The sequence below is a fragment of the Poecilia formosa genome, unplaced genomic scaffold, assembly GCF_000485575.1.
Source record: "Poecilia formosa unplaced genomic scaffold, Poecilia_formosa-5.1.2 Scaffold302, whole genome shotgun sequence".
NCBI lineage: Eukaryota > Metazoa > Chordata > Actinopteri > Cyprinodontiformes > Poeciliidae > Poecilia > Poecilia formosa.
This window is the reverse complement of record NW_006800241.1, coordinates 246,990-264,878: the sequence shown is the minus strand read 5'-3', so window position 1 is coordinate 264,878 and position 17,889 is coordinate 246,990. Positions and strand designations below refer to the sequence as shown.

At 41.2% G+C, this 17,889-nt stretch overlaps 1 protein-coding gene across 2 annotated transcripts in view; it reads left to right on the top strand.

Annotated features, from left to right (window-relative positions):
* man1a2 (mannosidase, alpha, class 1A, member 2) overlaps positions 1-17,889 on the top strand; it is a 114,397-nt gene that overhangs the window by 48,939 nt on the left and 47,569 nt on the right. For both annotated transcript variants that reach the window (XM_007572499.2, XM_007572498.2), the window contains exon 5: positions 13,558-13,676. In XM_007572499.2, coding sequence (XP_007572561.1) covers positions 13,558-13,676 — 119 coding nt within the window. The remainder of the gene's footprint in view (positions 1-13,557; positions 13,677-17,889) is intronic.

Below are 17,889 nucleotides of genomic sequence, written 5' to 3'. Positions count from 1 at the left end.
CTGTTTAGCCTTTATCTGTCCAGAGAGAAAAGGAGAGGCCAGGATGGTAACAAGAGGGCTTTAGATCTCATTGCAACCCTGGGCTCAGATAACCTTGAGTTCACTGCCTGGTCCTGATTTGTTTTCTCTTTCCGCAGCTGCTCTGCGGAGAATACAGAGTGCAGATATTGAGCAGAGATACTAACAGTGGCTTTATCTCGGGGCTACATGGTTCAAGCAAAGATGACTCATGCTCTTGTAGAGGAAGTATAGTATAAAACGGGTTAAGACAGTCGCACTAACCCTCAAAAGGCATATGAGTAGGGACGGACGGTGTGTACGGTCGGAGCCAAGCAGACCCAAATACTCTTCTAACAGAAAATGGTGCAACTATTCATACACAATATTCACATGGAATTATACTTTCAAATGTCCTGATTTAATTGATATGAAATTAACATTTATGTTTGCCCTGTAAGATTAAAGGTTAAATATAGACAATCCCAACAGGCCTGTCACAATTTAACTTTTATTTAAGTGGGATAAACTGTCCCAGTTTGTTATTGCGATAATATTGTTGTTTTGAGACCATTTTGGAGTAACATAATGAAGACAGTATAACGGTGCAAGTACACCTGGCCTGCCAGATTAACAGATTTTACTGGATGATGAATTGTCCCAGTAATTGTTCCAGTAAACCATAACGTTATTGTTTTGATACCGTCTCAAAGACGAACAAACTTTAATTTTGATTATTAGAACTCTCCGCACTGAAACTGGAAAACATTTTAAGCGTCCAAAACCAAAAATCACTAATTTTCTAATAAATAGAAAAGAAATAAAAACCCACACTCAATCGAAACCATGAATGAAATGGACTGACAGCTGCCCTGAAAATTACCCTTCAAAGAAATATTCGTCAGAATGTAAATTAATTAGCTCAGTTTACTTTATGATGCAGTTAATTGATTAATTGCTTATCACTACAGGCTTAAATCCCAATGCATTTTTCTGTCGTTTGGATTCTACAACATCTTGAGCTTGATCTTGTCGGTTCACAGGATGTGGCTCTTTTTTATTTTATCTTTCAAGTTGTTTTTTTTCTGCAGAATTCATTTTGACTTCTGCAGACCTTATTGAAGTGGATCAAACCTTGTCTCCTAAAACACGTGGGAATTCTCTGGTGATCTGGATACGTGTCCTCCATACTTTACCCAACGTCTTTTTTTGTTTTTGTTGTTGTTGTTTTATTGGATTTGCAGAAAGCTCACTGCCTGTTTAATCTAAACTTGCTGCTGGTGACTGTTGCACATCTCAGACTCCTGGCTTTCTCCCACCGGTAGTGTAACAGGCTCACGGTAACTGATATATCTCTGAGCGCCTCCGGCATGTAAGAGGTGGACGGTTGGAGATGATGCAAACTGGGATGCGTTTCTGGACACCTGACTTCCCCGTCAGCTCAGCACTTGGAGTAGCTTAACTTATTATTCATGACAGCTGCCTCATCCATTACGAGATTGCTTTGGTAGTTGAAGACATATCATGCCTGTACTCTGGTTTAATTAACACACGGTGAGGTGAAAAGACAACTCTGCGCATTTCAAATTTATTTTCCTTGTTTTATTGCTTAAAATTTGTATTAAGCTTCCTCTTCAATGGAGCTTAATAGTATGTCCCTCAAATGTCTAGGGATATGTGCATCAAAACAGTAGTTTTAGTTCTTGTTTGTAGACCTGCATTAGTAACGCCTTGTACTAAATCAAGCAGTTAGAAAGATTAAGTCCTTGATTTAGTAGATAACTTGAAGATAACTATTCTCCACAATCCATATCTGTTAACGATACGGTAGACGGGATTAGGGAATACCGCTGCCCACAAATAGCTAATATATGGAACCCCTCTGAAAGCTGCCTATTTATTAATTGTTCAAACACTAAATATAGCCTAATATGCATTCATATATAAAGTGACAACCGTCTTGGCACCAAGTCTTCCTTATCTTCACTCTTGTGAGTACAGCCAATCAACTCCAAGGAAACGATATACATCTTCTATACTGGCTTCTTTGCGTACGCCAGCCAATAGCATGTCAAGTACCATTGTGCCCAGTGGGATGTTGGATGTAGGTCCCCCCCCACATACAGGTTTCACATTGTGCCCCAGTTAAGAGTTCAGCCAGGATTAGTTGTTAGTGAAGATAAAGGTCAGTTTTATTCTACTGCCAGCCAAACTGTCAAATTTCATTCCTGGTTGGTTGTAGGAAACGCTGAACTCATCTGTGAATTCAGTTGTTAGCACATTTTTGTGCTTGGATAGTTTCTCCCCTACATTGTCAAGGCAAATGCCAGAGTGTGAATCATCCATTTCCTGGATTTCTTGCTTTTTAAAGTTTTTTGGGGGGGTTATTCTTTGGGAGAGAATGGTTGTGTGATTGATTGGACTTAATGACATTCCATGTCCTTAGAGCCAGATCATAATGTCAGGAGTCGACGTGTCTTTCACCTGCCTTCGGTGAAGAGGCCTACTGTTGCCTCTTCAGACAAAACCAGACCAAGTCAAGGATCAAAGCCTTGATGATGAGGTGCTTCACAACAAAAAGAAGAGCCCGAGGCCTAAAACTCGGCCGACATAGCCCCCAGTGCCAAAGCGGTGCTTCAATCACCTTGTTGTAGAGGTGATTCTGCAGAGAGGAGTGCCAGCTTCTCTAAGGCCCCGTTTACACGAGACCACTCTTCAGTTCAGCTGTAACATTTTTGTTGCGATCCGGAGGCCCGTTTACACGACATCAGCGACCAGAGTCTCTCACGCCGTCACTTTTAAACCAGGTCTGAGTGAAACTTTTCTGTAAAAACCACTTCGAAGATGTGAAGTCCTCCTCTGGTGTGAAAACGCACGTCTGTAGGGTTTATTCTACTCATCCATGGGCAGATAAAAACAAAAACGATGGCGGATATTTGGTGTGTTGTGCTATTTAATCTGTTCAGTTTATAACAACTCTTGATGAGGAACATATGTGTTACATGAGCACTTTGTTAAAGGGAAATGGAGACGGGTTGCAATGATATGGAAGCTAAGGGTCAAAATTGCATGCATGTTGTTGACATGCTAAAAGTCACACCGCCATCTAGTGGCCTGGCATGACAACTACAGTTGACTCGAGGTGTATTGGCAATGTTGTGTAAAGGTGGAACTTTCTCCAAATCAACATCCAAAACTACCGTCAGTTTCGGGCAGCGGTCTCCCATAGCTCCCTTCTGGAAATGTGAACATTCCCTCTTCAGGTCAAATCTTGACCATAACTTGAACTTTAACTTACCGCTTTGTTCACAAGCGATGGTGGAACGGAGGAAGGCAACAGGGCCTCATGCGTCGTAATGCAGACGCTGCTCCTCTCTCAGCCGTTTCCTTCTTTTATTTTGGCTTTTCCAGTTAACACCACAGGATTATCTAGTAAATAATTCACTCACAGCTTCGCCCATGCCGGCCAACTTAGCCTAAGCTTTGCATTTGAACCTTAATTACCCCCGCACCAGCGCCCTGCTGCTTGGTCTTGGCTCTTTGTCCAGTTGTTTGGCTCATGGCTGAACTGTGCTGGAACATGCTGTTTGCTACAATACAGCTTATTAATACAGCTACTCTGCCAGTTTAATGGGGGGAGCACCAGTATGTGTATTTCATTGTATTAAAGGCCATTCCCTCCTGATTTCTTAACCCAGATATAATTCAGTTCTACATATTATTAAAAACATACCAGCCATTGTTTTTTTTTTTTCTTTTTATCCCTATGTTTTCCTATGTTCCTTTAGAAAATTGTAGTTTCGCCTTGTGTTTGCTACCTGCCGGATCATGAGGTATGCATCCGCCTCCAGATCTAATCTACCATTATAAAAACACATTTGCGATTAATGGCATAATTACGTTAGTTAGGGTCTACTAAATAAAAGGGGAACACGCTCGCGTGAAAATGACAACACACTGACATAGCTGATGTCTTAATCGCCGTGGCAGTAGGAGGGTTGGAAGAAAATGAAGGTTTGACTAATGATCACTTCATAATGACAGCCGGAGGCAGCAAAGCGGCTTCCTGTGTAGGCGAGGGAGAAACGGGGTGACGCTGGGAAGCAGAGATCATAGTTTCAGGGGAGAACACAAGAGACGAGCGCGGCTTGCCTCTCATTAAGCTCCATCCTTCTCAGTTTCCTCCACCATCCGGCTGGAGCTGTCCAGCAAAAATACCGACGGCTTAAAGTGGAGCGCAAGTTGAGGCGTCGGAGGTTTAGACTCCTTCAAGATTGTGCTCCTGAAACAGTTTATCTTTGATGTTTCTCCTATTTTTATGTTATATACTAGAAAGTTCCTTTTATTAGAAGAGTTTCTGCAATCTGAGGAACTTGGTGGAGTTTTGAATTTGGCATTTTTCCAGTTCTGGATAGCTATGAAAAAGGAAATTCACTTGAGTTTAATTCAGTAATACAATACATCAATAAAAATATGTGTTAAAATAGACACATATTTAACACATATTTTAAATATGTGTTAAATATGTGTACATATTGTATGCCTGGTACAATATGTACCAGGCATATTATTTTCAATAATTTCACTGAACTCCGTTTCAGAACCGCTCAGCATCCTGGGGGATGTAGGCAGAGGAAAAGGCTTTAGCCACTAAACCGTCACAGCGAGCTAGAACGGGTTTACCCGCTCTTTGGTTACCTAGCAACAACGCGTTGAGTAGCTTCAGGTTTTGCCACTAGGCCTCATAACTGCTTAAAAATAAAAAATAATGTCAAGTGAAAATTGGATTAAACAGGAAAAGTCACGTCACCAGTTTGGTTGTGTTTTAGATATTTAAAGCAAACAACAAAAAAAACTTGAATCAATAATTATATCGACTTATGAAATGCTCAAATTGTGATAAGTTTTTCAGCCCTGTCATCCAGCTCTAGTGTTGTTTTACTTTAAGTATTATTTGTTAAAGAAAACAAGGCCTTGACTTAAAACGAGAGCAAAATCATATTAAATTAGCGATTTATCGACCTTCTTTCAAGGTCCAAATTTATCACCTTGAAATGATCTACTGTAAATCCATTCTTATTTATAGGGCTTGGCGATATGGACTTGAAGTTTTATAATATTTTGTGGTCTGATTGTGATAACAATAAAATTAACAATGAGAACTGTTTATTACTTTTTATGTAACTGTAAGACTGCGACTGCATGGCCCAGCAATTATAGCCTCACAAACACAAATACAGCTCTAGAAAAAACATATTTGTAACTCTCTTCTTTAGGACACCAGTCACACAGGGAAGTATGATTTGTATCACTTAATCATATTTTCAAATGTATTGCTATTTGTTGATACTCCTATTGAACTGTTGAAAAAATTGTAAAAGTAACAATCTCAACACAGTTATGGGTTTTTAAAATACATTTCTAATATAAATTGGAATTTATTGTGACGATAAATCAATATTCTTACAAGAAATTTATAGCGATAAATGATGCGATAAATGATGCGATAGATGGCCTCCCCTACCTCTCCGCTGCATTTTTGTCAAATTCTGACATGTTCAGAATGTATTTATTGTAGTTGCATTTCTGTGATTCATGTCTAAATTGTCTATTTTCAGTTTAATATACAAATAACTTGGTCTTACAAAAAAGTACATTTATATCATACTTGTCAGTCTTTAGAGATTTGGCGGTTGGTTTCCTTCTACTCTAGGTTCCTCCTGTTTCCCTGAGCGGTGCTTCCTTACCACCTGCTTGCAGATTAAACTTTTAGTAGGCCTGCAGTGGCCAAATTAGACAGCAGGAAGTTTGAGGATTCTCCTGCTGTGCAGGGCAGCGGGGTCGTCCAAAAACTCTCCCAAACAGCAGAGAAAGGAGGGCGAGGTTTTATTGTTTTAGGGATAAAAGTTGTGCTCATTTCTGTTATCCACCAGCTTCAGATGCACCATATCTCACATTGGTTTCATTATCTCAGTATCAGCAGGTGGAATATTGCATTCACAAACAGCTGCTGTTTCAACTGTAATGCTTTCACATTTTGCAGATCTGTATATTTTATATGTACAGTTAATTTCCACAGCAGGTGTTTTTCTTTATGAGATGCGAAAGCCAATTGAGTGTAGTGGTGACATTATGTACGTAAACAGTCAAACATTTGTGTTGATTTATAATCGACGTTGAGTCAAAAGAGTGTCAGTGCAAACTGACACTCTCTTTGTTGCAGAGAGTGTTGCAGTAAAACTTTGCCTGAAGTCCTGCAGCCCTGCTACTGTGTGGCAGGTGAAGAGATTTCCTCAAAATGAAAGTATGAATGAATATAACTATCTATTTTGTGTTGAGCACAGAATAAATACAGGCTTTCTAACTCTTATTGCAGTTCAGTGCGGTATTGATGTACTTGCCACATTTTGTGCAGTCCTACTTTAAGTCCTATCACTGTTAATGCTGCTTTTGTTTTGTTTTTTGTTGGGTATTTGTTTTATAAAATTAAACATAGGTAATATTCTACCTTATATTTAAATCCACCAATTAAATAGTTGTCTAACCTCCAGTTCTTTTATTTTTGTAAAGTTCTTTCTAGGTCCCATTTTTTAAAATGGGACTTGGGCAATTATGCTATCAGGCTGACCATATGTAGTTTGTTTATTTATTTATTTATTTTTCCTGACATGACTTTTCGGTCGGGCAAAAGTTTTAGTTGCACGCAGATATCTTGATTGTAGTGTTTGACCTGTTGAGGCTACTGCTAAGTGGATGCTAATATGTTTTGCTAGCAAACTAGCTAGCTAGCTTTTTTGCAGCTAGCTAGCTGCAAAAAAGCAGCTAGCTAGTTTGCTAGCTAGCTGCTAGCAAAACGAACCAACCAGACGGTTGGTTCGTTTTCACCGCTGGCTGTCCTCTGTCACCAACCCATGTGATGCTAGGCACCATGAGCTGTGGGGGGAAAAAAACACACAAAACTGCTGCCAAGAGCGGCAAGCAGACAGCAGAAATATCAGTTTTTGCTTCACTTGACTGTAACCCAGTCGAATGTCTCCTGTATTTAGTTTATTCAGTATTAAATTTCTTTCAAGATGGCATTATAAATGTCTTAAATTTGACTCGCAGACAACCGATACCATAGTATGTTGTTGGTAGATGTTGCGGTCAGGATAAATGCAGTTTTTCCTCTCTCTGCTCCTTCTCATCTCTGCTTCCAGCACTCTGACCTTTGGCGTCTTGGCTACTGTAATCCGTGTCAGACGTGAGTATCTGCTGCTCCTTCCACCAGGCTGGGGATGACATTGGCAGTGTGCAGGGTGTGAACTCGTGACACTTGGAACGGCCAGCAGTTATTGCAACCAAGCAGTTGTTTTCAGTCACACTAATAGAGTAATAATGTAGTTGTAATATACTGTGCAGCCTGAACCGCTACATACGTTTAGCTACTTTCAGCTCTCTTCAGACTGCAGTGGGAAAATAATCATTTGATATGTTAAAGAGAGATTTTTGTTCATTAAATGCTTTTCCACTAATAACGAATGGAGAGGCGTCATTTTTAATTATTAAACTGACTTTTTAAAAATACAGAAAATTGTATTTTAAATAAATAGTTATTGTATTTATTTTGGGACAAATATTTTATTCAGTAGAAAATGGAAGTTATTTGATGCATAAACTTTTTTTTAACAATTTCAGAGGTCAGATTGGGCTCTTAAAAAGGAATTAACAGGTTAGTGAGGAAATGGTATTTAAAAAATAATACAAAGTGATTTTTTAATCTTTAGATTTTATTTGAGTTGAAATGAGGTGAACTTTAAAAATCAGCGGTGTATCAAATTTTCATTTTCTCCCCATCACGTGTGTTTTATCAAGGACTTTTTGGGGCGTTTCTGCTTCAGCTTGTCTTGTGTTTTTCTTCCAAATATTTGTGATTTCAGAAAATCCTTTAACATGTTGGAAACATCTGTGAATGTACCGAGTCTTGAAAAGTGTGGACTTTTGAAGTAAAATGGGCAGGAGCCCTGGTTTGAACATGAACTGACGTGACGAGATCAAGATTCAAACGCCGCTACATTACAAAACCCATTTTCATACGCACATAATCATAAAACTCAGCTGTCTTCAAGTGCTAAACAAGGAAGTTAAGGCGCTTATAACCGTTGGAGACCATTACTCGGCATCAGCTGCTCTAATTAGTTCCTGTTTGTGATCAGCGTAATGCCACATTTGGTGCCGGTTCTGGCATTTTGCTTTCACGTTTAATTTCACACATTGTATAATAGTCCCTTTTAATTCTGCCTTAGGATTCAGGACTAATGTCTGCCTTTTTGTTTTGACTCTTTATTCATCTTGTGCCTGGGCTGTCTCCGTTTTCCTTCAGAGTTATTAGTTTCATTTTCCTCGCGCAGCTCAAGGAACGCCATCGGAAGACTTTTACTGTTAAATCAGTGCTGACAGCTCTGAGTTTGGCTCCGGGCCCGGACACTGCCGGTGTGGACCGGAGCCAGGGAGCTGCTGTTGAGCCGAAGGCCCGGCCAAACCGGTGACCCTCTGAGGATCAAAGCAGAAGCCAGCACATGTTGAACCGTGCCGCTAAATACGTTGGTAGCGGGTTATCAGTCAGAGACACGGGTCTGGATCGGCCTGGAGAGAAAACGTAGCGGCTCTCACAGGAAGCTTGGCTTGTTAGGAAAACAGGCTTAAGGAGTCACAGGAGTTTCTGACTGCAACATGCTGCCATTTACTGTTAGCTTAGCAGGGGCTAAAGGTTAGCATTAACGCTGAATGAATGACCAGGAGGAAATGTGTTTAAGTGAAAAGTGTTTCTTTAAAGCGAGGTTTCATTATAAATTGGCTGTTTTTGTTTCCTTCCAGGTACAGAGTGATGTGTGCTAACAGCAGCAGCAGCACCGTCGGTTCACTCTGCAGGAGAAGCTGACATGTAGAAACACAGGCTGTAGAAACAGACAATTTACAGCTGAGCCTGTTCAGTGGATGTAAATAAACATGTCACTCTGACCGGGTTCTGGTTCTGTCTGGGAAAAGTCTGGAATCTGGTTTCAGTCCTGGAAAAGAAGAAAAAATATGAGAACCACATTCCTCAATCCCTTTTTTCCATATTTTCTTCCTTTGAGGGGTGCGCTCCACCTCTATTCCTCCTCCTTTTCTTCTGTCCATCCGTCTTTGTGTTCTTTCTCATGTCTTCCTTTCCCTACCGGGGCCGTCCTTACTTACTTGCTTCCATCTTTTTCTTCCATTGTTTCCTTTCTTTTGTTCTACTTTAATACCTTTATTTTGTCAATCCTTTCTTCTTTTTCTGTCATTTTTCTTTCTCTTGTCTTTCTTTCAGTCCTTTTAATCGACTTCCCTTTCCTTCCTCCCTTTCTTTACATTTCCCTCGTTTTGTTTTACTGTCCTTCCTTTCTTCCTTCTTTGCTTTCTTTTGTCCTCCTTCCATTCCTTTTGTTCTACTACCCTCTACTTTCTTCTTTCGTCTGTCCTTATCTTCCTCCTTTTTGTTTCACCTTGTTTTCCTCCTTTTGTTCTACCTTTCTTTCTTTCCTCCTTGTCTTCTTTCCTCTGTCCTTTCCTTCCATCTGCCCTTCTTCTCCTTTTCTCCTGTCTTTCCTTCCTTGTCTGTTTCTTTCCAAAGAATTATAAATCAAATCAACTTTGTTGATTTTTACTTGAATAAGGCTGTAAAACTGTGCTGTGTTGTGGGATGTAACAGTGATGTAACGTATCTGAGAAAGTAACACTGTGTAGGTTTGAGTGCGGATGACGGTGAGGAGAGGATCACCTCTTCTCTCATGCAGCTACATGCGAAGGGGTTCATGTTCCACGCCTCCCGTGTTCACAGCACACAAACACACCCGTGCAACACGCAGACACATCCATCACGGTCTTTGTCTCTGCTTTCCATTCAGCTGTCGTCCCCGGTTTAACAGACGGGCAGAACGGGGCCTGAATAATTCTCCGTTGCTTCTCAACCCTGTGTGAATTCACACCAGAGAGCTCAGAAGCCTGTTGTCTAATGAAACTGGCATCAGGGCCCAGAGAGTGGTGTGAGTGTTGGAGACAGAGAGAGTGGGAGGGAGATAATGGAGAGAGAGGCAGGTGAAATTGTGATAGATGGAACGAAGGGGGAGGGAGACTAATGAATTGAGTTAGCGTTCAGTTTTAGTTAGTGAGATGGTGTGACGTGCAGATATAGCCAGAGGGAAAAGAGTGAAGGCTGTGAAAGGACAACGGTGTGTTTTGCGGTAGTGGGGGTTTATGTTTTGAGTGTCGGTGTTGGACGAGGTTGACGCGATCGCTTCCCGAATAAATCCACCTCATTTTGGCCAATTAGTTCCACATAAGCACTTCCTGGCTTCCCTAAAGCGCCTTCTGATTAGTGCCGCTCCAGCGTCATGTGACGCAGGCCGTGTTGCACCAACGGCTTTCTGCACCTGACGTTTTTGGAAAGCAGCAGCTGTGAACATGGGCAGAGAAGCACCGCAACGCGAGATAAGGCGGCGTTTAGGGCGAAGGGGAGGAGAGTACGGTGGATAACACCGTGACAAAAGGGAAGTGTTGGCGAGAGCCGAGCGCTCGAGAGTGTGAAACGTGTGGAAAACGTGCGTACAGATGGTAAGAGGAGAGTTTGGATGGAGCAATCAAAGGAAGATTAGAGAAAACACAGCCTGACATTGATGAATGAGAACAAACAGATGGTTAGGTAGGAGGAGGGGCTTATGGGAAGACGGAGTGAGTGATGGAGCGGAAAGGAGACGGAGAGAGGAATTCCTGTTTTACGTGCGATCTTAAGGTTGTTGGAAGACGCCAAGTTTGCAGGATTTCTCAAGGTTAGACAGCACATTGCTATTTTTAGAATCTAATCGAAATGCTTGGTATGTACAATAGACGTTCATTTCAACCAATTTCAACAATAGAAATAATTCCCGGTCAATGTCTTGCAAAAGTACTTTAATGAGGATGTTGTATCATTGCGTAAGAAAGTATTACGAAACTAGAAACTATCTAGAAATTGAGTAGTGTATGGATGGGGTCATGTATGATGGTATTTCGGTCAGCAACCTCCTTCCCTCAACAAACCTTTGAAGGTGGGTCCTCCAGCAAAATTGGCTCAAAGCACAAAACCTGAAAACCTCAGGAGTGACTTTGTAAGAATCACCTCAATGTCCTGGAGTGACGTAGCAGGAGTCTGAACCCAGTAACGTCCCTGACACCTGAAAGATCTGGAGACAATCTGGATTGGACCAAAATCTCTGCTGCAGTGAGTCCATATCTGGTCAAGAACTGCAGGAAATGTCCCACCTTTTTAATTATAAACAAAGTTTTCTTTTTCAAGTAACTTCTATTTTTCTGTTAGATCAAAAACTTATTTCATGTAATAAAACAAATTATTTAAAAATGAATACATTATACATTTCTTTAGATTCCATCTCACACAGTTGAGGTGAACCTACGATGACAATGACAGACCTCTCCATTCCACTCTGTCTTCACTGGCTCTGTGTATCCAGAGATCACGTTTTCTCCCATTCGTCTCCACAAAATAGTTCAAACTCTGCTGCTGTGAACATCTGTTTTTAGGTCTTGCCACAGATTCTCACTGGGCTTTGATTTAAAAAGTTCAACATGGGAAAGGTGGTCTTCTTCCTTCCACATTTCCATGAAAGCCAGGTTTGTGGAGAGAACAAAAGGTTTTACGAGTCCTGCCGCACTCCTTTTACTTAGCCATAGTCCTCTAACTCCATATCTTCGTCTCGGTTCTGATTTTTAAGCGTAGCTGCAGTTGAAAGCAACAGACTGGATGGAAGCTGAGCGGGATTTTGCGCCGCAGAACAGGGGTATCTGCTCCATTAGCAGCCAAAGCCAATCAGTCAGGAAGACAGCCAGGACATCCTGCCATTATCGCCGCCTGCCTGACTGCAGTGTATATTTAGAGATTTAGAGGCTTTGCTCCATGACGACAATAATGCTGCAGCGGCTGCATGAAGCTGGGCTTCTGAATGGAGTCATGGATAAGAAGGGATGGTGGAGAGGTTTGGGAAATCTAGTGTTGCATACAGTAGCAGAGAGGAAAGGATGGAGGACGTAACGGGCAATGCCTTCAGCTTTTACCATTGAAATGTAACAAATGCTGATCTGATAGGATCACTCTCGCTACGTTTTTATCACAAAACAATACCTGTCTCATCATGGGTCTGAGACCGGTATTCCAGGAGCCATATCGGCACAGATTGGTCTCATCATCCACAAGGAGAAAACCAAAATCCTTCTGATCAACGCCAGTTGCATCAACCCAATCACCCTAAATGGTAGTCCTCTGGAGGAAGAAGTACTGTCTTTCATTATCAACCAGCCAGGTGGAACACCTGCAGATGTCAAGACATCCGGCAAACCAGGAGTCGCCTTTGTTCAGCTCAAGAATGTCTGGGCATCGAGAGAGCTGACCCTGACCTTAAGATCCAACTTTTCAACTCCCGTGTGACTTCAGTACCGCTGCATGAGGCTGAAATCTGGAGGATTTGTCTATTTGAAAGCTTCAAATAGACAAACCCAGACATTCCTGATCAGCTGTCTCAGTAGGATTCTGTACACTGGGTAGGACAACCTTTGCGATCCACCAACCACCAACAGCAAACAGACTCTCAGACAGAACCCCCATGGCAAGCAAAAGAGAGGCCGTCTAAGAAAAGCCTGGAGACAAAACCTCGAGGCAGACGTCAATATGATGGGACCTACTATAAAGATTAAACCAGAAAAGATATCTGTGGAGTTCTAATGACACTGTGCTTTGAAGACGCATAATATCGCCTTTTTAATAATTAACATCAAATTTTAACAAGTTACAGAACTCTTTACATTCCCAAACTTTTTTTCTTTATTTTTGGCTTCTATTTCTTGTTTCAAAAGTTAAAATAAAGCACAACAGCCCACAAAGAGGAGGAGTACCCATGTTCAAAAATTGATACGTTGTTTCACCACTCTCTTTATCTTGGGGGAGGGAGTCGGTGTCACAGTTCTCATCTTGAAATGAAAGTGCATGTCAAAGAAACTTTGCTAGACATGTCTTCTCACTGTTTTATAGAGTACACCGTTTATGCAAGACCTTAAGTATGCCCATACTAAGACCATTTATCCGTGTAAAAAGGAACTCTTCATCACAGTAGCAGCTTAAAAATAAGTCTGGTAATTTCTTATATTGAGCATTTAAAGATTCTGGGTACAACGTTCCCAGATGGTATGTAGTGAAGATGTGTCTCTAGTTATTTTTCTTTTTAGCCTTTGTTCTTGCAGCTTTTCTGTTCCCGCCCCACCAGGTATCCACTCATCTCTCTTCACCTCCAGTCAGATGAAATGGATTAGCCCAAAGTCCATCAGTAAAATCAACCAATGGGCCGTCCCAGTCGATGGATATTTTCAGTAGACTTTTTCTTTTATTACATCATGAGATCCTCACATTTGACCCGTGGCAGGTGCCAATTTCCACCCCTGGCATTAGTGGTCCATGTCCTGTCCAGGTGTGACTGTACAGGTGAACCTGACGTTGGGGTGTGTTTTGTCCAGGTAATTCCCAGCTCGGGGCGACCATCGTGGACGCCTTGGACACCCTGTACATCATGGGTCTACATGAAGAGTTCAAGGACGGCCAGGAGTGGATCGAGCAGAATCTGGACTTCAGTGTGGTGAGCAACAACCTTCCTTCTACTCTGCAAAATTGTCTTAGGAGCTTTTATTAAATTGGGGACTTCCTTTTTTGGGAGAATATATTCAGCCGTAGACTTTGCTTGTTACAGAAACACGAGCTGCTGTTTGATTCAGAGGATTTTCGCCAAAGAAATGAAATCCCAAGCGTCTCCTTTCGTTTTGCCAATCTATTCAGTTACCTGCTGGCTGTGATGGAGCCGTGCCTGATTGACTTTAACTCATGCTAATTTGTTGGGCTTGCAACAAGCCATTTTGTGCAATTATCTGATAATATGCAGATGTTGCCAGGCTGTGATGGATGAAGCCTCTGTTTTCTCCCTTGTTAACACCCCACCGTCACCTCTGAGGTAATCTGCCCCATTTAGGGTAGAATCATTTCAGTGACATGTCATGTTGTCATGAAGAACTGAAACAATAAGACGCATCACTTTGGGCTGCTTAACCATTAAGACAAATCTTAGTCATATTTATTTTTGATTAGGCTTTAAATCAGTATTGTAGGTATGCGAAATTTTCAGGGTTTGTCAATCCTCTCTCCGGCTCATCTGATTTATTTCCTGCTCCAGTTCTCCTTTTGTTACCAGATGTCTCCTTTTTTTTATGTTTCTCTTTTATAACTTTCTTTAACCTTTTATAGTTGCTTTTCTCTGCTGGAATGTTCTTTTTTTTTGGGGTGTAATGTTCACTCTGCCTACCGTTTCTCCTTCTCAGTAATACTAAATGTTAACAGTTTGATTTTTTATTTCTTTTCCCTCCTCATCTGCTACGTCCGTCTCGTCTTTTTATTCTCCATCTGTTGGACTGTCAGTTTTTCCCCCTCTACAAACAGCAGTCCTTCTTTGCATTGTGTTCTTTGTTCCTCCGCCCTACGGTCTGTCTTGTTCCTAAACTCATGTGTCTTTTTTATCTTCTCCTCCTGTCATGCAGTCTTTTCTAAGAGAACTTACAAATCTCACACTTTTTCACATTTTGGTCCATGAAAAGCATGTACTTTAATGCGTTTTTTTTTTTTTTTCGTTTTTTTTTTTTTTTTTAAATTCAATTAAATTTCCTTTTGGAATCTGTTATTTTTTAATTTGAATTGATTTATTGTGATTTTAAGTTTTCAGATAGTTGTGAAGTTTTTTTTGAGTGGGGCAAAAATAAGCTTATTTTAGGGGAACATCGACATGAAAATTTGGACCAGTATAAATAGCCAATATTAATAACTGCTATGTACAGTTTTGCATGCATTTCCTTTTGACATTGTAAGATGACTTTCCTGTTGTGATTTCTTCACACAGTCCCACACTGGAAGTTGCACTCTGTGACTTATTCAGAGGTTTTATGTTGTTTTTGGTGCAGCGCCACCGCAGACGAGGAGGAAATGTGTTGTTGAAATTGTTTGGTTCTTCTGACACAGTGCCGTGTGAAAGCGAACCGTACCAACTGAAAAATGTTGCAATTTTAGTTCTCAATCGAACCCAGTCTACCCGACTATCAGGTGTGAAAAAACACTGTAATCCAGAGCAAGAAATCACATGTAGTTGGTAAACAGAGTCCACCTGTGTGGAAATAAATCTCATTTTAAATCACATGAATCCTTTTTTTGCTTCTTCCTGTGATTTTCTCGACTCCCCCCTGTCCGTCAACCACAATTTGACTGCCCACATTTGGTTATCTCTTCACCTCTCTCTGCCTCCGCTTCATCACTCCTTTTCTATCGACTGACTACCGAGCTTGTTAGTCTCCCTCCTGAGGCAGTCGCAGGGCAGGTAGGCAGAGGCGGCTCTACCAGCCTGACACTTGGAGGGCTAATTAACCTCCAGATCACTGTGGTCAAGCTGTGGAATAAAAAGAAGCCATGAATGGAAGGAGCAAGGTCAAGACATAGCCAAGGATGAGTTTTTTTGTTTTTTTTAATGAGAAGATGTCAGTTTTGTGCTATGAGTCAACATTGATGAGGGTGGGTTTGACACAAACTCCAGCAGTTGAGTTTTAAAGGTCAAAGATGCTGTCTATTGGCCGTCAGAGAGAGAAAAGCCTTATGAGAGTTACTAAAAAGGAAGGAGTAGAAATGTGTTGAAGGGAAAGACTTGTTTTTTCAGTCTTGGATTGGCAGTCAAATCGAAAGATCTATTAAAATTTAAAACTTGCTTCTGGAAACACCAGCACCCAGGTCGGCGGCAGCCCGACAGCAACAGGAGGACGCAAGTGGAGAGGGATGCAAACATTCTGGTGTGAAGCATTAAGAAGGCAGCAGAAGAGGAAGAGAGCCTCTTTGATTCTACAAGAGGGAGTGAAGAGGAGAGATTAGGGGATGGAGAGGGAGGAGAAGAGAGGGATGAGGCTTGAAGCTTAAGCTGGAGGAGGAGGGAGGCGTGTCACTGCGTTCATTAAGGACTCGGATTCATACCTGCATGCATTAGGCAGAGGAGAGTTGGGTGTTTCTCTCAGATGGTGCAGCATGATGGAAAGATTTGGGTTTATTAGGATGACATCACTCGACCTCTAGGCCTGTCAGGATAAAAGATTTTACTGGACCATAAATTGCCCCAGATATTACTGCAATAAATGATAATATTGTAGTTTTAAGACCATTTTCAAATAAAATAATTGCATAAATATGCAAGTACAAGTCTTGTCTCAATAACAGATTTTACTGGATGATAATAAAATGATGATAATATTGTTGTTTGGAGACCATTTTCAAGTGTTACGGGCATAATAATGTGAGTTTGCTCTTTCAGACTCTAATAAACTTTATTTGGTAACACTTTATTTGAAGGGGTGTGCATAAGACTGACGTGACACTGTCATAAACATGACATAACACCTGTCATGAACATCAAGAAGTCTTTATGAATTTTTGGGACTGTTGTCATGAAGTGTCATTCAGTAAATAATGACACTTAATGCAAAGTTGCTCTAAATGTTGCATTAAAAGTGCCAACTTTGCATTAAATTATAATTTACAAAATCATGCAAAGTTGGCACTTTTAAAGCAACTTTTAGAGGAACTTTGCATGAAGTGTCATTATTTACTGAATGACACTTCATGACAACAGTCAAACATTCATAAAGACTCCTTCATGTTCATGACAGATGTTATGTCATGTTTGTGACAGTGTCATGTCAGTCTTATGAAGACCCCTTCAAATAAAGTGTTACCCTTTATTTTTGTACAGAACAATCCACACTAAAACTAGAAGACATTTTAAATATTCAAAGTGAAGCACAGCAAACAAAAACAATAAATAAGGAAAACTACCCTTCAAAAAAAAGTATCAGCCATCAGAATGGAAATGATAAATTTCATTTTAATCTATTGTGTGATTAATTGCTTGTTGCGACAGAGCTACTTCCTGCTGTCGTGGTCCTTTGCTAATCAGGTTTGGATGGATGGCAGTCTGAACAGCCACAGAGGCCTGGCAGTGTAATCAGGAATGGCATCAGGTTGAGCTCTTGCATCACAGATCGTTTGAGCCCTAAAGGTTGCAGCTGTGTCCGGCCCGCATTAAAGAGCTCCAAGGCTGGCAGTTTGGATTTCCATTTAGGCAATTGAAAGCATCACTCCTAGTCTAGTTTAATTACTCTTCTGCGCCTGCACAAGAGGCACTGTAATTCTCCTGGCTTCTCCCTTCAGGGGGTCGCCACGGTAACTCCTCTGCCTCCATCTCTCTCTGCCGGCGTCCTCCTCTGTCACACCAACCGTCTGCATGAGCCGCCGTTCTTCTCGAACTTCCTCTCCAGTCTCTTTGACATGAACTTTTGCTCTGATGGACTCGTGTCCATTTTGCTCCCAGTGGGACTCTGAACATCTCCAGCTCTGTCTTTATGTTGGTGCCTTTCAGCAGGTCTCACCATCAACCTCTGACCTTCACTCCTTCAGCTCTGCTTCTTTGAAAAATCACCCTTGAAGTCGGGCTCTGTCCTGGCTTTACTCTCTCCATCCATCTCTCTTGTGTACCAACCAAACTTTTCCATTGGTTGGTTGGTCTTCTCCACCAACAGGACCTCTAGTCCTAGCAGCGTTCCCCTTCTTGATTCTACCGACTTTCATGCTTCTTCTTTTGTGTCTTTGTGACCTTAAACTGTTTAATCTTATTTTGGTCTCAGCCAGTGTTTCTCAAGTCCGTCCTCATGGACCACTGTCCTGCATGTTTTCTGTCTCACTTGCTGTAGAAGCCTTTTAATTTCTCACTTATTCAA